Below are 20,691 nucleotides of genomic sequence, written 5' to 3'. Positions count from 1 at the left end.
AGTACTGCTGAGCAATGTAAAAAAAATATTGGCATGTGTGATTTTGATCTCAGGCCTGTTGTGTGTATTGCTGTACTGTCTGTAATAATGGCAGCACTGTTAGTTTGTTAACATATTTTGCACTGTAGTAGTGCAAGTATAAATTAAATCCTGTGTTTCTTGCTTTTTATCACATGTGATCATGACAGTGGGAGTGTGGGCCCTGTGCCACCTGATGTCAGTGTATCAGCAGACTCTGATGATGATGGTATGGTGGCCAAACTGAGGCACAGTCAGGGGTGCAAAGGTTGAATCTGACACCGAGTTTGACATACAGTCATGTCCTGTATTTCCATTGGACACAGCCAGTAGGCCTATGCCTACCCAGTTGAGTGAGCCCACAGATGTTGGATATATGGAGGGAAAGGACATTGATCATGGAAATGTGGCTAATGCAGCTTCAATGCTGTTGAGTCTAGCTGTAGCCAAAGTGTGGGGAAGGTGCCATGCAGGAGGATTGCTAGGGGTGCTCGGAGGGGGGCTTGCTGTCCCTTCACTTGTTGCAGGTGTCTCTTCCCTTGTCATGTAACGTATGTTTAGGGCTGTCATGGAGGCACAGGCATGTTCCCATGGGTGCTCCAGAAAAATGCTCAGAATTGTGGATGTCTGATATGTGCGACTGCCTCCACTGTGTTGCTGATTCACTGGATCAGATGAATGACATGTTGGAATGAGCAGTGTCTGTGATGAAATATCTGGTGGGAGGGGAACAGCATCATCATGGGCATAGGACAGCCACATCATCTGCTGTCAGCTGTTGTGGCCATGCCTGATCACCCTCTAATACCGGCAGAACTTCCACTGCTCTGTGAGTGAGTGTTCTGTCCACACCCAGACATAGCAGGCCATGGGATCATGGTCCTGGGCATCCCTGTGAAGGGAGCTCATCCAGCAGACATCAGTCATGTTCAGCTAGCAGCACTACATCTGACCATGAGCGTGGCTATTCCAGTGCAACTCCTGGCAAAGCCAGTTCTCATGGTCAGGGATGACAACAATGAACTGCCACCTCTAACTTACATGGCTGACACTTGTCCAACATACCAAGACATAGAGGCAGCACAGAGCTTGGCTGTGTTCATGCAAAAACACACACACACCAATTTCACCTGGAGGACCCCTACAGACACACACAACAGTTACTCATTTTGTCTCACTGGCCATTTGTTGGTTTATCCAGATGTCTGCCTTCTCTTTCTTACTCACACACACTCACCAACCTTTTGTGTCAGCCTAGGCGTCCTGCTTCCCCCACATGACACCCTGTGCAAGTGACGATAACTGTACCGTATTCCTGTTTTCTGTCTTGTGGATTCAGGGATAAAGAAGCATTGTGTCTCATGGTCAGGGTGCATAGCTAATTTAGTGCTTAGTATATCTGCATTTGTGGTGTTGAACTGGTAATTGTACCTGTGACTTATAGTGGCCTTGGAAAGTTAAACAGTTGATAGCATCAAAATTTCCCTACTTTATAGTGAATGATCTTGAGGGTTGTGAAGTCAGAAACTGCAATGTGTATCATTACTTTCTAACTTTTCTCTGCAATAATTGTCCAGTATAAGTGTGTGGTGCTAAACTGAAGGCATGCAGTGATCATCAGTACTTTTGAGAGGTGTGCCTGTGTGAATCTTTGATGCCTGAGGCCTGCTACTTAGTAATGGACACATATAAGTCAAATAAGTCTCTTCTGCCAGATGTTACAGTAAATTATATACAGATCTCCCACCTTTTACTAGTTTACCAGACAAAGTAATGAAATACAAGGATATGCCACACAGTGATATTATTAAACAATACACTCCAGATTCAGGACTTACCTTCTAAATGCAGCAGTTGACACAGTTTTAGTTCAGGGCTGACTCTGATGCAAGCCATAGACAGCCAATACATGGGGAGGTAAAAGTTGTATGAGTCGCCTGACATCAATGTTAGTATATGTATGTGAGTAGGAGGAAGGTTTTAGGCCCTTAGGTGGTAAATGAGTGTGCTATGTGTTATCTCTTAGTCAATGCAAGGGCATACTGAGCACGCCTACATCTGCCTACACTCATAGCAGCTGGTGGTTCCCTGTGTGACTCCTCATCTGCCTGTGGCTGGGGTGACTTTGAGATTGGTGGTCTGATGTGTGCCTCTTCCCCTTACTGATCCTGCTGAGACTGTTTTCTCAGGATCATGATGTGAATATGTCTGTACATGTCTGTGGACTGTACTGCAGGGCTCCCCTAGATACATCAAGGCACCAGAACTGTGACTTCAGCAGCACAAACACACCCTCTATGATATTTCTAGTTTGAGCATGTGCTTCATTATGGTGTTCTTCTGTGGTTGTTTGTGTATATTTGATAGGTGTCATCAGCCATGGTTCCAGTGCATAGCCTGCATCCCCCATTAAATGCCCCTGTGGGATATCCCCCTAGTGAACATCTGGTACAGTTGGGAGGTGTTCCAGATATGTGAGTCATGGTAACTGCTACAGTTGCCAGTGTGACGATTGGAGGTACTGCCAGCACAGCTAGCTGGAATTTCGTAAACACTTATAGGTCATTTGTGAATGTCAAACCGATTTATACAAGATGTTTGTGTTACAAATGTATTAGAACTGTATGTTATGATTATATCAAACTAATTTGTACAGATGTTTGTGTTGAAAAGGTATTTGTAAAGTGCTTATGTTTAAAATGTATCCACAGTGTGTCGTACTGCAGAGGACAGAAATGTACATGCACTACTGTAACTGTTTAAATGTATATGTTTTAACAGAGAAAACTGGCAGACAGGAGGTTAACCTCAGTCCAGCAAACTATATAATATATCTGAAATTAAATCACTTTACGAGCTTGGCCATAAAAATGCTATCTCACAGGTTTCAATGCAGCCAGAGACAGAAAGTCTGTACTAAGAAGCTTTCTGTATTGTCTTTGGGGTGAACTAATTACTACTCTGGAAGCGTGGAGATATGAAATTGTTTTATGACATCCATCACCTGCTCAGATCTAAGCAAAAGCCCTTGTGTGTGTGTGTGTGTATTTTTACAGGTAGGTGCTAAATCCTGCCTGATTCCAGCAATGGGGGTTTGCATGGTAACTGGAAGTCAGATGACCAGAAGTGATGTAATTCTGCAAGCTATCCCAGAAGCAATATTTTAGACATTATTTTGGGAAGACTTTTAGTGAGACTGAGCATCCTGTATTCTGTCTTGGGCCTGACAACAAGAAGGGCCATTCACCACATCATCTGCTTTGCTCTATTAAGTAAGTACGTAATAGTTATTCTCTTAGATTCAGTCAGGAATATAGTGAAGCTTAGTTTAGATATTGTTTTTATTTATTTGTTTGAGTCTGTCCTTCAATGTTATTTTAAATATTTCTGTGATTTTCAACCCTGATGTCACTGTGAAGAGATATTTAGTGTTGTCTTACTTTTTTATGTATTATTAAATATATTTAAACCATTCATTGTGGCTGATCTGTGCAGAAATATTTAAGGTTGGAGGGTATTTGCATATTTGTTTTGTGATACTGTGTGGGCCACAACTAATAGCTGTGCTCTTGATCAAACTATCATTTGTATTAATATTAATTTCACTCAGTATATTGAGTACCCTTGGAAGAGCCTTAAAGTTGTGGGCAGGAGTGTCTGGTGGCAGTCATAACTACCTTATAGTGTGGGCAGAAGAGGGCATAGCTAGTAAACCTAGAACAGCCTTTACCAGGTGTGTATGGGTAAATCAAATCTCAGAGTGTATATGTCAGCTACTTAGGCAGGGACACAAAGCACTGGTTTGACAAAGAGGGTGCTGGACATCTTGTTTTCAACACTCAGCTGAGATCTCAACTCTATAGCTGTGCCAGTGGTGAGTCTTATTGGGAATCTGGAAAAAGAGAGAGGAACCAGCCCCATAATGACTGTGTTCCCTGTGTGCGCTTAAGGGAAATTGTGCTTGATTGTACTTGATGCAGAGAGCTGAATCTGGAGATACTGTCTGTGTATCTGCTATCCTCCCAGTGAACATCCCTCCACGTTTGCCAGTGGTAAGAATTGAGGATCCTTGATTACTGGCCCAGAGGAGGGGTGTGTCATATTGGTGGCAGTGGTGGTATCACCACATCACATATTGGTGAGCAGTGGTGTGGATATTGAACTTCTGTAGCCACTAAGCATTTGTCACTAAAGACGGTGTTTGTTCTCACAAGCAGCCACATGAACATTCAGCGTTTCATATCACAGTAGTTTTATTTTTTGTTAGCGTAGTCAGGGAGAGCAGGTAGGGATGTCAGCAGAAGATTATAGCAAGTTGACAAGGAACCAGTTGGCTGAGATGTGCCAAGTCAAAGGACTGGAGCATGCCAACCTGACTAAAGGGGAAATGATTGCAGCCTTAATCACAGCTGCATCACAGACCAGCAGTCAGCAAGACAGCCAGAATGGCAATGGGGATGTACAGCTCTCAGAAACAGGACAGTTCAATTTTTCTTCAGAGAACTTGAAAATCCATCTGGAGTTAGAGAGACTTGAACTGGAGTCCAAACATTTGGAGAGACTGTGGCATTTGGAGGTAGAAGCAGAATCAGCAGAGACTATGGCATCTGGAAGCTGAAGAAAATGAGAGGCAGAGGCAACATAAGAGGGAGATGCTGACTCTTTGCCAGGGTCATGGAGGTAATGGGGAAGGGAATAACTGAACCGCAGAAGCAATAAAGGTCAGTACATTTCTTTCACAATTTTCCGGAGCGTGATAATTTTGCCAGTTTTATTCAGATGTTTGAAAGGGTATGTAAACAGTATAATGTTGATCAAGGGCTCTGGTTATGGTTCCTGACCCCCTTACCACATGGTAAAGCTGTAACTGCTGTTTCTTAATTGTCTGATATTCATTGTTTAGACTATAACAAAATAAAGAAATGTTTATCAGAGTGTTTTAAGTTAACACCTGAAACTTGTAGAAAAAAAATTGTGAGCATAGACGTAATGCAGATGAAAGTGTGTGTGATTATATTGCTGAGTTAAGCATTTATTTTCATAGGTGGGTGAGTGGGTGTCAAGTCACCACTTCTGAAAAGATGGCAGACCTTTTAGTGAGGGAACAAGTCCTTAGCACTGCCTGAGGACATGAGAATCTAGTTGGTTGATAGGGAATGCAACACCACAAATGAGCTGTGGGAAAAAAGGGGATCTCTACTTAGCAAGCAGGACATCACTGCACAGGAAAGGGATACCCAGTCCTGCACATGGATATAAAGGAGCCCATGGTGGGCAGCCTAAGCCACCCCAGCAGAGTCCACCATTAACAGGGGAAGCCACTAGTTAAGGTACATGGCCAGGATTAGGGTTTAAATGTTGTAAATGTAACCAGTGGGGCCATGTAGCATATAGATGTCCATGGAGGTAAGGTGGGGAATAAAAGGTTGGGGAGTCAGCAAGTGGGAATAACAGAATGCCTGTGGTAAGCTGTCTGGAGACAAGAAGTGCAACAAACTACCACAAGAGGATATATCCTGTCTTGGATGGGAAACAGGTCAGTGCTAAGAATGACACAGCCTCTGACTAACTATTGTGAAGCCTGCACTACTTGTTTGGGCAGTCTACTCCAGTCAGAGCTTTAGGAGGTACCCCATTCCAAATAGGTAGGGTTCACTTGACTGGGAGGGTGGAAAAGGAAGCAAGCAAGTAGGTGTGTTTGAGGATATCCCTGCAGATGTCCTGATAGGGAATGATTTTGATAATGCAGTGCCTGGTGTGGATTCATTTACATGCAGTCAGACTTGGAGACCGACATGTGGGTCTGGTAGCGTGGGGGAACCCAGACAGACTGCACACTTGAAGCCAGAACTGGCGAGGTGGCTACGTCAAGGAGGGAGCTACCCTGTAGCAGTGACACTGAAGGTGAGCCACAGCTGCTGATAGGTACTGATGTTCCCTTGGACAGAGTGACTGCAAGGGCAGAGGTGAGTAGTAGTACTCAGGCTGACAGTGAAGCACCGCTGTCAGAGGATACCAGACTGCCTGTGGAAGGGGAGCTGGGAAGGGTCACAAAGAGAGAGTTGAGACAGGTTCAGCTCTCAGACCCTACATTACAGGGCTTGAGGGAGGTAGCTAGAGAGCCACCTGATTCTCAAGTAAAAGGGGATTCCGTATACTGAAACAAAGGGCTACTGTATAGAGAATGGACTTCTGATGGAGGGCTAGAGAGTGGAGAATACAGCAGTTGGTAGTGTCCAGATCCTACCATCTGGCACTTCTAGCCATAGTCCATGACATTCTCTTTGCAGGTCTAATGGGCACAAAGTGTACCAAGAGATGTATTATGCAGAACCTTTATTGGTCTGGGATTGCAAGGGATGCAACAGGGTACTGCAGGACCTGTGAGCAGTGCCAAAAAAGTAGGCAAGACAGAAGACAAGGTCAAAGTTCCTTTGGTGCCTTTGCCTCTGATTGAAGAGCCATATCAGAGGGTAGCTATGGATATTATGTGGCGTTTGAGTAACCCAAGTTCCACAGGGAAGACGCATATCCTAGTGGTAGTAAATTATACTGCCAGATACCCTAAGGCAGTGGCCCTGTCCTCCACTGAGGCAGAAAAGGTGGCAAATGCATTGTTAGAGATTTTCAGCAGGGTATGTTTCCCAAGAGAAATACTGACTGACAGAGGTGCCAGTTTCATGTCAGACCTGCTGGCTTTTCTGTGAAAGCACTGTGGGGTGCAGCACCTAAGTACTACGCCCTACCATCCCAGACAAATGGTGTTGTGGAGAGGTTAAACTCTACACTAAAGACCATGCTATGGGCATTTGCAGACCAGTTTAAGAGAGAGTGGGACAAATATTTTTCCCCATCTGTACTTTGCTTACAGAGAAGTACCCCAGGAATTCATAAGTTTTCCACCCTTGATTTGCTCTAGGGGCATAGGGCGAGGGGACCTCTAGATTTGATTCATGATGAGTGAGAGGGTGACTGTGAATCCCACAAAGAGTCCATTGTGGCTTATGTCCTAAACCTCAGTAAAAGGCTCAAGGAACTCATGGACTTGGCCAAGGAGAACCTGGAAGGAGCCCAATGGCAGATAAAGGTTTGGTATGACAGGAATGCTGGAGCTGGAGAGTATGCTGTGGGGCAGCAGGTGTTGGTTCTCATTCCTTTCAGACACAATAAACTGCAGGTAGCTTGGGAGGGACCCTTCAAGGTGGTAAGGAAGGTCAGTGATGGTAAATACATGGTAGAACCGCTAGGCAGGAGGCAGGGGCACAAATTGTACCATGTTAACATGAATAAGCCTTACCATGATAGAGAGATCCTTGTGCTGAGCATTTGCAGTAGGAAGCAGGAGGAGTCTGAGGGGGATCTATGGCTACAGGGAGCCAACCAGCAAAATCTCCAGTTACTATGGTTGAGCCTAGGGTTGCAGGAATATGATATGACAGTGCAACACTGTAATGGTGTTCAGCAGTGCAAAGGCAGATGGAATCTCAAGACAGGGTATGGTATATTGTATTCCCAGATGGATGCATTCCTCTCAAGACTTTTCATGAGGGGCACTTGAAAAACTAGCTTGAGTCTTTGAAGTGGGGGAGAGGTGTGAAGGTAGAAGGCACTGCCAGCACACCTAGCTGGAATTTTGTAAATAATTATATGTCATTTGTGAATATCAAACTGATTTATACAAGATGCTTGTGTTACAAATGTATTAAAACTGTATGTCATGTGTACATCAAACTGATTTGTACAGATGCAAACCAAGTCAAACACAAGCCACGTCAACAAGAAAGGAGTCCAACGATCTTTAACTATTGTTAAAGGTCAACTAATTCGAGCAGCTCGTATGACTACTTATATGAGTGATTTCGAGACTGAATGTGACCTTCTTACAAATTTCTTTTGTGAAAGAAGCTATCCTAGTGAATTTGTTGATGAGATAGTTCAGGAAGTGAGGTATAAAAGAACTTATGGCTTTATACTACCCATTTTGAACCAGTCTGTTAATAGGGGAATTGACCATAATGTTACGGTAAATGACTCCAGTTTGATTCAAGAAGTAAATGCCCCGGAGAACACAATAGAACCTAACAATGTGTTTAAGCTTAGTTTCATAACCACATTTAACTCAGATAGTGACAATATTAAAAAATTATTATTTAAAAATTGGAATCTTATTCAGCAGGATAGAAGTATTTCTCATAAATTGTTTAAAGTGCCTATGACAGTGTATAGAAGAGGGAATAATCTGAAAAGTATTCTAGAGTGTAACAACTCAACAATAAAAAACTTTAGTAGGAAGAGAGGTATGACTATATGTGAAAACTGTAGTATGTGCAAACACATGAACTGTGGAGAACAGATAGTAATCAACAATACAAAATATCAAGTAAAATACAAAATGAATTGTTATTCAAAACTCATAGTGTATGTAGCTTCCTGTACAATTTGTACAGCTTTCTACATCGGAAAAACTGAGAGACACTTAAAAGATAGGGTATACGAACATACATATGCCATACAGAATAACAAAATAGACAATGCACTGGCAAAACATATTCTAGCAAAGCCAGGCCACAACTTTAAATTTATGGCACTAGACCAGATTCAGACTAACATCAGAGGTGGCCCTTACAATTTATTATTAGAAGAAAGAGAATTATGTTGGCAGTGGCGTACCAACGCATTTGTCTATCCAGGCTTGAACGACCACTGTAATATCAGTTGTCTATTAAAATTAAGAAGTTTAAACAGAAAATAATTAATTCAATTCTGTGTAGAACACATTCTCCTTCTTTCCTAATAATATATATTTTACAATTAATAAAGAATAGGACATATTAAAATAAAATAAAATAAAGCAAAATATAATAAAATCAATTTAACACAATATAAAAAATATATAATATAAAATAAAATAAAATAACATAAAATGAAATAATATAATTATAACAGTGGTACAATGACACAGTGTAATATAATATGATTTAATATAATCAAGCAAAAAATACACACAATAATATGTAGTCAATTTAACACCAACAACTACCTTTAGACTTTATTAAATCCCTGTGACTCTGTTTTTTGAACACTACCTTAGTGGCCTTTAGCATTATTATTAATAATAAAACAACATTTAACAACTAGTTTTAAGCCAATATGACATGTTTTATATTAAACAAGAGGTATGTTCCCTTTTGTATTTACAACTTTAGTTTTTATAATGACACTTGTTTAAATGCATCTTTGTGATTACAGTTATATACATAAATAGCTAGTAGGTTTCTTGTGTGTTGTGAGCTGACATATTTTACTGATTTAGTTTACTGGGCTTATAGCTTACTTAGTTTATATAGGCTATATGCTATATACATATTTCTCATATGCGTTGTTTCCTTGGAAGGGTTGCTTCTATTGTTGTATACATACACTTTTAAAGTACACTTTAAATGTACTTTTACATTTATATATATATACCTTTTAAAAAAATAGGTTTTATACAGTGTTCTCAACGAACTAATTTTAAACACAGTCCACCACTTTAAATCTTAATTGATGTAGCTAACACGTGAGTCTGTATTGAAGAGAGTATATATTGTTAATTGTTTTTTTATTCAATTGTCTGAAGAAGTTGCTCACATTGTGAACAACGAAAAGCGCTTAACAATTATTTGTGAATAAACTCCTCTTGTCCTCAGTTCGTGTTTCGTTGGACTCCTTTCTTGTTGACGTGGCTTGTGTTTGACTTGGTTTGCTTAGTTTGTTTATGGCATCCAACGAGCAGAGCGAGGACGAGGAAGTAATTCTTTCTTCTTCAAGGACTGTAACTAGAAAACCTTCCAACGACGATGACGTTAACCTTACGGCCCTTATTCTGGCTTTAACCAACAGAGTTGATAGACTTTCAGCACGCTTTGATTCCCAACTCAGCGCAATAAATAACAGTAGTTCGCAAATACATGAAACTCGTAACATATCTGACTCTATTCCTCCTGGACAACGGACACCCACAACTCCTATTGCTACACCAGTACTGCAAACAACAAGTAATATTTTGAATTTGCCGCCAGCCACTAACCTCCGTGGACAGCCGTTGGAACTAAACGGAGACACCGAGCAGAACAACCGGCTTTTACTTGCTGACAGAAATGGTTCCAATTCGGCGCCCACAACCCTCCCGAATGGAAGGATCAGCTGCAATAGCGTTGGGGAGCTTATCGGAGTTCCTGCATTTAAAGAATGGATTACCAACACTAACAACATCGCTTTCAACCAAAGGGTTGACATGGAGCAACCGGCTCCCAACGCTGACACAGACGAGGTTAGTCAAAATACACTTGCTAGTACTTTGAAAACATTAGACTCTAAGCTCTTAAAAATCAAAAAGCTTCAACTAGAAGTCAATTATTTTGAAGAATGCAGTAGGTTACGTATAGTCCCTAAGGGACTAAGGCATTCTTCTTATCCAACTGGACTGGTGGCAAATTCTGACTTCCATCTAGAATTAAATAATTTGTTTAATGAACAAGGGCTTGCACTCATGGAGTGCATTACTAAACATTACAGATTGCAGATTGCAGAACTTTCTAGAGATGTGGAAGAAATAAATAGTGCTATTATTAACCATAAAGACTTTTTGAGATACAGATTTGACTATGATAGAATGTTTACATCTATTGAACAACATCTAAACAAGTTAAAAGCAATTAAAATTAAAAAAATTAACAGAGACATGTTTGCTTATGACCATGGAAAAGCATTCCCAAGTCCACCGGGATCACAGACTGCTTCTATTGACAGTAAAACAAACGGTCCGGAGACACTGGATTCATTTATACACGATGAAGACACTAGCCTTGACTGTGGTACATATAACCCTACGAACAGACAAAATAGGAACAACAATACCTGGGCTGGTAGGTTAAGAAATGGACGCCAAGTCAACTACAATCGTGGACAACAAGATGAACATATTGTCAATAATGGCCCTAATGACCAGTACCAAGACAACCCGAGTTCGGGCGCTATTCCCAAAAGACGTTTTGCTAACAACTATAACACTAACAACCAACAAAATCAACAGCAAAAAAACAAATATGGCCCTTACACCAAACCGAAGAGATAGATCAAGGGACAACTAAACCTACAATTGTTAAGAACATAGCAGGAGACTTTTTGGTCTATAATTTTTCATGTGTGGACATTGACCCATCTTTGATAGAACTATTTTCTAAGGGACTTACATTTGTCCCTAGTTCTAGAATGGATTTAGTACAATCTATTAAAGACCTTAAATTGTTCGTAAGGAAATTAAATCTTAATATACTGTTAGGTGACTCATCAACTTTACAAGAGCCACTTAAGGTAGTTAGTGAATACAATCAAGTCTTACATCCTACTCTGTCTACTTTTGAACAAATAATGGAACTGGATTTGCGTAGTATACACAATAGTTCACTTAGTGGGATTTATAAGAAACATAAACACTTTAAAAACACAAGTGAAGAAGAGAAAATAGCCCTAGCCACATTTAAAACGCTTAATATTAGAGCTATTAAACCTGATAAAGGTGGGGGGCTGACACTATTTGACCACTATGACTATGTGGACAGAGTAGAAAAAGTACTAGCTAAAGACACATATAAAGAAGTATCTTTAAATGAAGTTAACACTGCTTACAGAATGATTAAAGGTTATTACAGTGACCTGTTTATGGATGGTTATATTGATATACACAGTTATCAGTATATTACCACTAATTGGCCAAAAATCCCTGTTATGTTTGCAACACCAAAAATGCATAAAAATGTTGTAGACCCACCGTTTAGACCATTAATAGACGGTCGGGATTCAATCACATACGGGTCAGCTAAATTAGTAGACAACATTCTTAAAAAATATTTAGTGAGTGAAGTTCAAGTATGCAAAGATTCCTGGTCTTTTTTGAAGAACCTAGATAACATCATATATAGAGAAGATTACAACTTTGTTACTATAGACGTCATTGACTTATATACATCAATTCCTCATCTAGAAGCTATAGAATGGGTAAATCTTTTCTTAATGAAAAAAGGAGCTTCAACTAATGAAACCTTTGCAGTAACCACCTTACTCGATATAATCTTAACAAACAATTTCTTTACATTCAATGAAAAACTTTACTTGCAAAAATGTGGTGTTGCAATGGGTTCCCCCTGCGGGGCAAGTTTAGCAAATACAGTTATGGCATACTGGGAAGATCAATATATATTTAAAAATACCGAATGGGTATCTCACATTAAGTATTACACTCGCTTCCTTGATGACATTTTTATCTTACTTAGAGGCGACAATAGTATAGCAGATAACTTTTTACAGTACCTTAATAGTACAACAGAATTCTTTAAATTCACATCTAACTTCCAAACTGATTCTATTGATTACTTGGATGTGAACTTATCTAAAGATTATGTTAACAAGCAGTACTTTTCTAAAATACACAGGAAAACAACTTTTTGTAACTCGTATCTGCATTACACTAGCCTCCATCCGACTAGCCAAAAGAAAAGTATTGTTAAAGGTCAACTAATTCGAGCAGCTCGTATGACTACTTATATGAGTGATTTCGAGACTGAATGTGACCTTCTTACAAATTTCTTTTGTGAAAGAAGCTATCCTAGTGAATTTGTTGATGAGATAGTTCAGGAAGTGAGGTATAAAAGAACTTATGGCTTTATACTACCCATTTTGAACCAGTCTGTTAATAGGGGAATTGACCATAATGTTACGGTAAATGACTCCAGTTTGATTCAAGAAGTAAATGCCCCGGAGAACACAATAGAACCTAACAATGTGTTTAAGCTTAGTTTCATAACCACATTTAACTCAGATAGTGACAATATTAAAAAATTATTATTTAAAAATTGGAATCTTATTCAGCAGGATAGAAGTATTTCTCATAAATTGTTTAAAGTGCCTATGACAGTGTATAGAAGAGGGAATAATCTGAAAAGTATTCTAGAGTGTAACAACTCAACAATAAAAAACTTTAGTAGGAAGAGAGGTATGACTATATGTGAAAACTGTAGTATGTGCAAACACATGAACTGTGGAGAACAGATAGTAATCAACAATACAAAATATCAAGTAAAATACAAAATGAATTGTTATTCAAAACTCATAGTGTATGTAGCTTCCTGTACAATTTGTACAGCTTTCTACATCGGAAAAACTGAGAGACACTTAAAAGATAGGGTATATGAACATACATATGCCATACAGAATAACAAAATAGACAATGCACTGGCAAAACATATTCTAGCAAAGCCAGGCCACAACTTTAAATTTATGGCACTAGACCAGATTCAGACTAACATCAGAGGTGGCCCTTACAATTTATTATTAGAAGAAAGAGAATTATGTTGGCAGTGGCGTACCAACGCATTTGTCTATCCAGGCTTGAACGACCACTGTAATATCAGTTGTCTATTAAAATTAAGAAGTTTAAACAGAAAATAATTAATTCAATTCTGTGTAGAACACATTCTCCTTCTTTCCTAATAATATATATTTTACAATTAATAAAGAATAGGACATATTAAAATAAAATAAAATAAAGCAAAATATAATAAAATCAATTTAACACAATATAAAAAATATATAATATAAAATAAAATAAAATAACATAAAATGAAATAATATAATTATAACAGTGGTACAATGACACAGTATAATATAATATGATTTAATATAATCAAGCAAAAAATACACACAATAATATGTAGTCAATTTAACACCAACAACTACCTTTAGACTTTATTAAATCCCTGTGACTCTGTTTTTTGAACACTACCTTAGTGGCCTTTAGCATTATTATTAATAATAAAACAACATTTAACAACTAGTTTTAAGCCAATATGACATGTTTTATATTAAACAAGAGGTATGTTCCCTTTTGTATTTACAACTTTAGTTTTTATAATGACACTTGTTTAAATGCATCTTTGTGATTACAGTTATATACATAAATAGCTAGTAGGTTTCTTGTGTGTTGTGAGCTGACATATTTTACTGATTTAGTTTACTGGGCTTATAGCTTACTTAGTTTATATAGGCTATATGCTATATACATATTTCTCATATGCGTTGTTTCCTTGGAAGGGTTGCTTCTATTGTTGTATACATACACTTTTAAAGTACACTTTAAATGTACTTTTACATTTATATATATATACCTTTTAAAAAAATAGGTTTTATACAGTGTTCTCAACGAACTAATTTTAAACACAGTCCACCACTTTAAATCTTAATTGATGTAGCTAACACGTGAGTCTGTATTGAAGAGAGTATATATTGTTAATTGTTTTTTTTTTTTTTTTTTTTTTTTTATTCAATTGTCTGAAGAAGTTGCTCACATTGTGAACAACGAAAAGCGCTTAACAATTATTTGTGAATAAACTCCTCTTGTCCTCAGTTCGTGTTTCGTTGGACTCCTTTCTTGTTGACGTGATTTGTACAAATGTTTGTGTTGAAAAGGTATTTGTAAAGTGCTTATGAATTGAAATGTATCCACAGTGTACCCTACTTGACAGACCAGAAATGTACATGCACTACTCTAACTGTTTAAGTGTATATGTTTTAACAGAGGAAACTGGCAGACAGGAGGCTAACCTTCTTTACAGCAAACTTTAAAATATATCTGAAATTAAATAATTTTACAAGCTAAGCCATAAAGATGCTATCTCACAGGTTTCAATGCAGCCAGAGACAGAAAGTCTGTACTAAGAAGCTTTCTGTATTGTTTTTGGGGTAAGCTAATTACTACTCTGGAACCATGGAGGTATGAAGTTGTTTTATGACTTCCAGCACCTGCCACAGATCTCACCAAAAGCTCTTGTGTGTATGTATTTTTACAGGTAGGTGTTACATCCTGTCAACTTACAGAAATGGGAGTTTGCACGAAAACTAGAAGTCAAATGACCAGAAGTGATATAATTCTGCAAGCTTTCCCAGAAGTAATATTTTAGATATTATTTTAAGAAGTCTCTTAGTGAGACTGAGCATTCTGTAATCTGTCTTGGGGCTGACAACAAGAAGGAACATTCACCACAACATCTGCCTTGCTTTATTAAGTAAGTAGGGAATAGTTATTTTCTTAAATTCAGTCAGGAATAGTGAAGCTTAGTTTAGATATTGTTTTTCTTTATTTGACTGTGTCTGTCCTTCAATGTTATTTTAAATATTTCCTGTGATTTTGAGCTCTGATGTCACTGTGAATAGATATTTAGTACTGTCTTGTTTTTTTTTTTATTATTAAATATATTTAAACCTTTCATTGTGGCTGATCTTTGTAGAGATATTTAAGTTTGGAGAGTATTTGCATATTTATTTTGTGTGCTGTGTAGGGCACTCCAAAAAGCCTTGCTCTTGGTGAAACTACAATTTGTATTAATATTAATTTCACTCAGTATATTGGGTACCCTTGGAAGAGCCTTAAGTTAGCTCTCAGGAGTGTGTGGTGGCAGTCATAACTACCTTATAGTCTGGACAGAAGGGGGCATAGCTAGTAAACCTTTGTCTGCCTTTCCCAAGTGTGTGTGTGTGTGTGTGTGTGTGTGTGTGTGTGTGTCTGTGTGTGTCTGTGTAAATTAAATATCCAAGAGTGTGTGTGTCAGCTACTTGGGCAGGGACAGGAATCACTGGTTGGACAGAGAGGGTGCTGGATGTCTTGGCTTGGACATTCAGCTGAGATCTCAACTCTACAGCTGTGCCAGTGGAGAGTCTTATTGGAGAATCTGGTGAAAGAAAGAAACAGGAGCCAGCCCCGGACTGACTGTGTTCCCTGTGTGCTTTTAAAGGAAATTGTGCTTGATGCAGAGAGCTGCATCTGGACTTACTGTGTGTGTACCTACTATCCTCCCAGTGAACACCCCCATACTGTTGCCAGTGGTGAGGATTGAGGCACCTTGATTACTGGCCCCGAGGTGGGGCATCACAGCCAGTACACACATTCAAGATTATTATTTTGGCATTACAAATGGCTTGGCAGTTGTAGAGCCTATCCTGTTCCCTGGGTGGTGCCTTAATATCTACATGTGTGAAATCTATGGCACCTGGTATTTCAGGGTAGTGTGCTACATGGTAGAACCGCTGCATATTTCTGGCCATTTCCGTAGAACTATGGGGGAAATATATGTGGTCACTGGCATGTTGAAGCATAGCATTCAGGAAATAGTGGAAGATACTGTATGCTGATGCCTTTGATCCCCCCAGTATACGTTCATAGGTTCATACTAGGCTATCTGCCCTAGGGCATTTATAAGCCTAGCCAGAGTGTGTATGGCTTTCGCCACCCATTTTAAATTAATTTTGCTATGCGCTTTTTCGAGGTTATTATACTGTGCCTCTGTCTAACAGTGACACAGAAGTAATACCTGGGGTAAACCTACGATCTCCCATCCACTCATCAAGATTCCTCTTGAAGAGAGTCAATGAGGGACTCTGCCTAACCTGGACTGGGATTTTATTCCAGAGTGAAGGGAGCCTCTGGGTTATGAATCTGTCCCTCCAGCATGTCCTATTTATTTCAGTGCTGAGGTTTAAGTCCCTTGAGCGCATAGCTCGATGGGATTTGGATTTTCTGAGGTGCAGCATGTCCATTAATTCTGGGTTGGACATGGCTTTATACATCAGGCACAGATCGCCTCTGAGCAGGCGGTATGCCACTGAGTAGAGCTGGAGTTTCTTTAACCGGGCAGCATACGGCATCTGTTTGAGCCCTTTGATCCTCTTGGTGAGGTACTTTTGGGGTCTTTCCAGTTGCTGCAGGTGTCTGGTAAGGTACATCCCAAAAGGGGCATTGTACTCAATTATGGGCCTGATGAGGGATGAGTAAAGAGGCACGATGACCTCCTCTGATCTAGATGTGAATCCCTTCATGATTAGGTGGGCTATATAAAATGTTTTTCTAACCACTTTGGCCACGTGGTTGTCAAATGAGAGATTGCTATCAACTTGGGTCCCCAGGTCCCTAATTACTTCTTCTGTACTTAATGGATTACCACCTATGTGGTAATTTGTGGGCACTTTGTTTTTGCCAAAAGGGATGACTATACACTTTTTGGCATTTAGCTTGAGGCCATGGCTCTGGCACCAGTTGTCTGTTTCTATGAGGTCCTTTTGGAGGATGCTTGTGTCGGCTGGAGAGTCTATTATGGCGCCCAGTTTGCAGTCATCTGCGAACTTGGTCAGCCACATTCCATCCATGTTGGCCTGCACCTCTGAGAAATATATACCGAACAAGAGAGGTCCCAAGACTGAGCCTTGTGGGACGCCACTTGTAACTGGTTTGGAGTCTGACATGGCTCCAACTATTCTAACCATGTGGGTTCTGTCCTTGAGCCAGTTTGCAACCCATCTAGTGACATAGGGGTTTATATTTAAGCTGGTGAGCTTATCTATAATGCCCGAGTGGGGTATTGTATCGAAGGCTTTTGTGAGGTCTAGGTATGCTGTGTGGACCACCTTCCCCTTGTCAATGGCCTTAGTGACTGTTTCAAAGAAATTGACCAGGTTTAAGAGGCAGGATCTGCCCTTAACAAAGCCGAACTGGGTAGGATCCAGTGTCTGTAGGTCCCCAATATCTTTATTTATAAGGTCCATGATGATCCTTTCCATAGCTTTGCAGACCAAGCTAGTGAGACTTATAGGGCAATAGTTTCCAGGATCCGTTGAGGCACCACCTTTGTGGAGAGGGACCACTGTTGCTGTACGCCACTCTTTGGGTACATATCCTGTAGTAAGGCTGAGATTGAACAGTAGTTTTAGGTTTGGGTTTAGCTCTTCTTGGAGTTCATGTAGGATGCAGCCTGGGACACCGTCTGGTCCCATTGATGCTGTGTTTCTTGCTTTGGAGAGGGCAGCTCTTACCTGAGCATCTGAGATGTCAGGGGGGCAGCACTCTGCTGGGATAGATATTAGCCCTTTTGGTGGGGGGGGGAGTTTGCACTGAACCTGTTAGCTAGGATGTTGGCAATGTCTGTGGGTTTGGTGTATTTTTTGTCATTTTGGACTAATTCTGAGCATATCTGGGAATTCCCACCCAGGTTCCTAACATAACTAAAGAAAGCCTTGTGATTATCCTTAGTGTCCTGTGCAATTTTTCTCTCGAATCTGGCCTTAGACGATTTTATGAGTGCCCGTAGTCTTTTGCTAATACTGATCAGAGATGCCTTCCCTTTTTGGGATTTTGCTCTGTCATATAGTAGCTTCCTCCTTCTATTGTATAGTTTGTTTATGGCTGGGGTCCACCAGACAGTACGTCTGCCTTTGGAGGATTGGGTCTTGGTTTTATTTGGGATTGCATGATCCATGCATTCCTGAAGGTGTTCATAGAATGCGTTTATAAAGGATTTTGTGGTCTGGGCCGTATTATCCACAGGCCCAGGAGCTTTGAAGGATTCCACCTCGGTTTTGAGGAGTGTGAAATTTGCTTTAGAGAAGTCTTTCACTGTGGTTTTCTGGGCATGGGGTGGGGTCGGGATGTGAATATCCAGTGAGATTAGTTTATGGTCTAATCTTACCAGTGAGGGATATACTTCTGGTCTGGAGCATAGAGTCCCCATGTTGGTGATGATCAGGTCCAGTATGTTTTCCCCTCTTGTGGGAGTGGTAACAAGTTGTTCCATAGCATTTGAGTTTAGAAATTCTAGGAACCTTTGGGCTAGGGTGTTGGAGCTAGAGTAATGCTCCCATTCTATGGTTGGGTAGTTGAAGTCACCCAATATAATGGTGTTTGGAGAGACCTTCATATTTTCCAGTTTTCTCAGGAAGGCCGAGTGGGGTTCCTGGGTTTGGGAGGGTGGTCTGTAGCAGGCTATAAACTGGAAGGCAGTTTTACCCACTGTTAGTTGCACATGGATAGTCTCTGATGCTTCATGCTGTGCCACCAACCTGGAGGTGTGGGTATCTTTGACGAATATTGATACTCCCCCTCCTTTTGTGATTCGGTCCAAGTTTTGGGGCCGAAAAGCATGGTATGAGGTATAACCTGGTAGTGCTGGGCTGCTTTCGAGAGCCTTGAACCAGGTTTCTGTTACTGCACAGATATCGATGTTCTCCATGCTAAGGAGAGTTTCGAGTGCATCTTGAGGTTTAGACTTCTGGCGTTGAGTAGCATTACTCTTAGTTTCTTATCCCTTGTGATACCTATGGAGGTGGGTTTGTCTTTTGAGCCTTGCCTAAAAAAGGTACTATGGGGGTAGCAAGAGCCTTTGCCAATATCCGAAAGCCCAGGGGTGACAGGTGCAAGCCGTCCCTAGCAAAGCATTGTGGCTTGTCGAGCATGTCATCCCAGGCTGACAGGCATTGGATCCCCTTTGAATGACACCAATACTTAAGCCAATTGTTGAAATTGATAATCTTGTCTTCATACTGTGGCATCATTCTTGGTGAGGGTAAGATGCTACTCAAGGTCAGGGTCATACCAGCCTGGGCTACATGCTCAGAGAGCTCCTCTATGTCTCTTTTCATGTAGTCCAGGGAGGTACATCTCAGGTCATTCACACCAGCATGAACAATGACTGAGTCATATTTGTACTTGCCTTGGAGTGACCTGAGTGCTTGTGTTATGTGGCGGATCCTAGCACCCGATAGGCAGCTCACCGTGACCTTCTCCTTGTTCAGCCTGGTGAGCAGGACGTCAGTGTGCCTGATGATAGAGTCACCTATTACAAGTGTATTAGGTGTGTTGTTTAGCCTTAAGGGCTGTGAATGTTTGGCACACCGGCTTTGTGAGCTGTGTGTTGCACATGTTTTGTTTTGGGGTAGCGGTTGCTTGGGTGTCTGCTTTGGAGGTCTCTGCTGCTTAGGCAGATTTTTATTTAGAGCCTCCAAGTATGTTTTTGTGTGTTTATGTGTTTGGTTTGCTGTCGTGGTAGGTCTATGTGAGACGGGAATTGTAGTGAGTGTGGTTTCCTTCTCCTCCTGACTGGTTACGCCAGTACTGAGTTGAGAGAGCTTAGCCTCCAGTTTGGCTATATGGTTGCATCTCTCACATGTGTTGGAATTTGTTGGGAGGAGGAGAGGGTTGTCTGTGTACATTAGGCAGTATGTACCATGTTTGTCTCATAAATGTTGAAAAACACAAAAATGCCAAGCAGGAACAGGAGGAAGAACCACTCCACAGTAAATAAATGCACCTATTTAGGCCAAATTCGATAAAACCAATACTGGAGTTTATTGAAGAGAATAAAACAAATAAGCGCTTTCATCCTGACCACTTCAGAACTTCATCATGTAATAAATATAATCACACAATCTCTTTATATAGTACAGAAAAACTGGGTAAAAAAATCATTAAACAATTAATACATTATTTAAACTGAAACACCCCTGTAAAGGAAAAGACATGTAAAAGACTGTATTATATATGTAACATATAAGATCTGTATAAGATGAAATAAATAAATGGTAAAAACTCTCATTGTAGTATAAAAACATAGATAAAATTGTGTTTAAAAATACATAAATAATGAATAAATAATTATTTAAAACAGTGTTATCTTTCTAGGGCTTTTAATTTTAAAAGAGAGCTGATAGAAATGTGTTCATTTAAGCCTGGCCAACTAGATGCATTAAGATGCAGTTGCCAGTAAAGCTCCCTCTTTTCTAGTAAAAGAGTCCAGGCTCCACCTCAAGGTTCTG

General features: G+C 40.1%; 1 protein-coding gene across 1 annotated transcript in view; it reads left to right on the top strand.

The window, feature by feature from the left end:
- The window catches only part of LOC122790548, a 253,233-nt gene extending 243,479 nt beyond the window's left edge, over window positions 1-9,754 (top strand). The window contains exon 12 of the mRNA XM_044058096.1: window positions 9,708-9,754. Coding sequence (XP_043914031.1) covers window positions 9,708-9,754 — 47 coding nt within the window. The remainder of the gene's footprint in view (window positions 1-9,707) is intronic.
- Window positions 9,755-20,691: the final 10,937 nt, after the last annotated feature.

Source organism: Protopterus annectens, chromosome 16.part0, assembly GCF_019279795.1.
Source record: "Protopterus annectens isolate FY-2018-M chromosome 16.part0, PAN1.0, whole genome shotgun sequence".
NCBI classification, from domain to species: domain Eukaryota; kingdom Metazoa; phylum Chordata; order Ceratodontiformes; family Protopteridae; genus Protopterus; species Protopterus annectens.
This window is presented reverse-complemented; position numbering and strand designations above follow the sequence as displayed.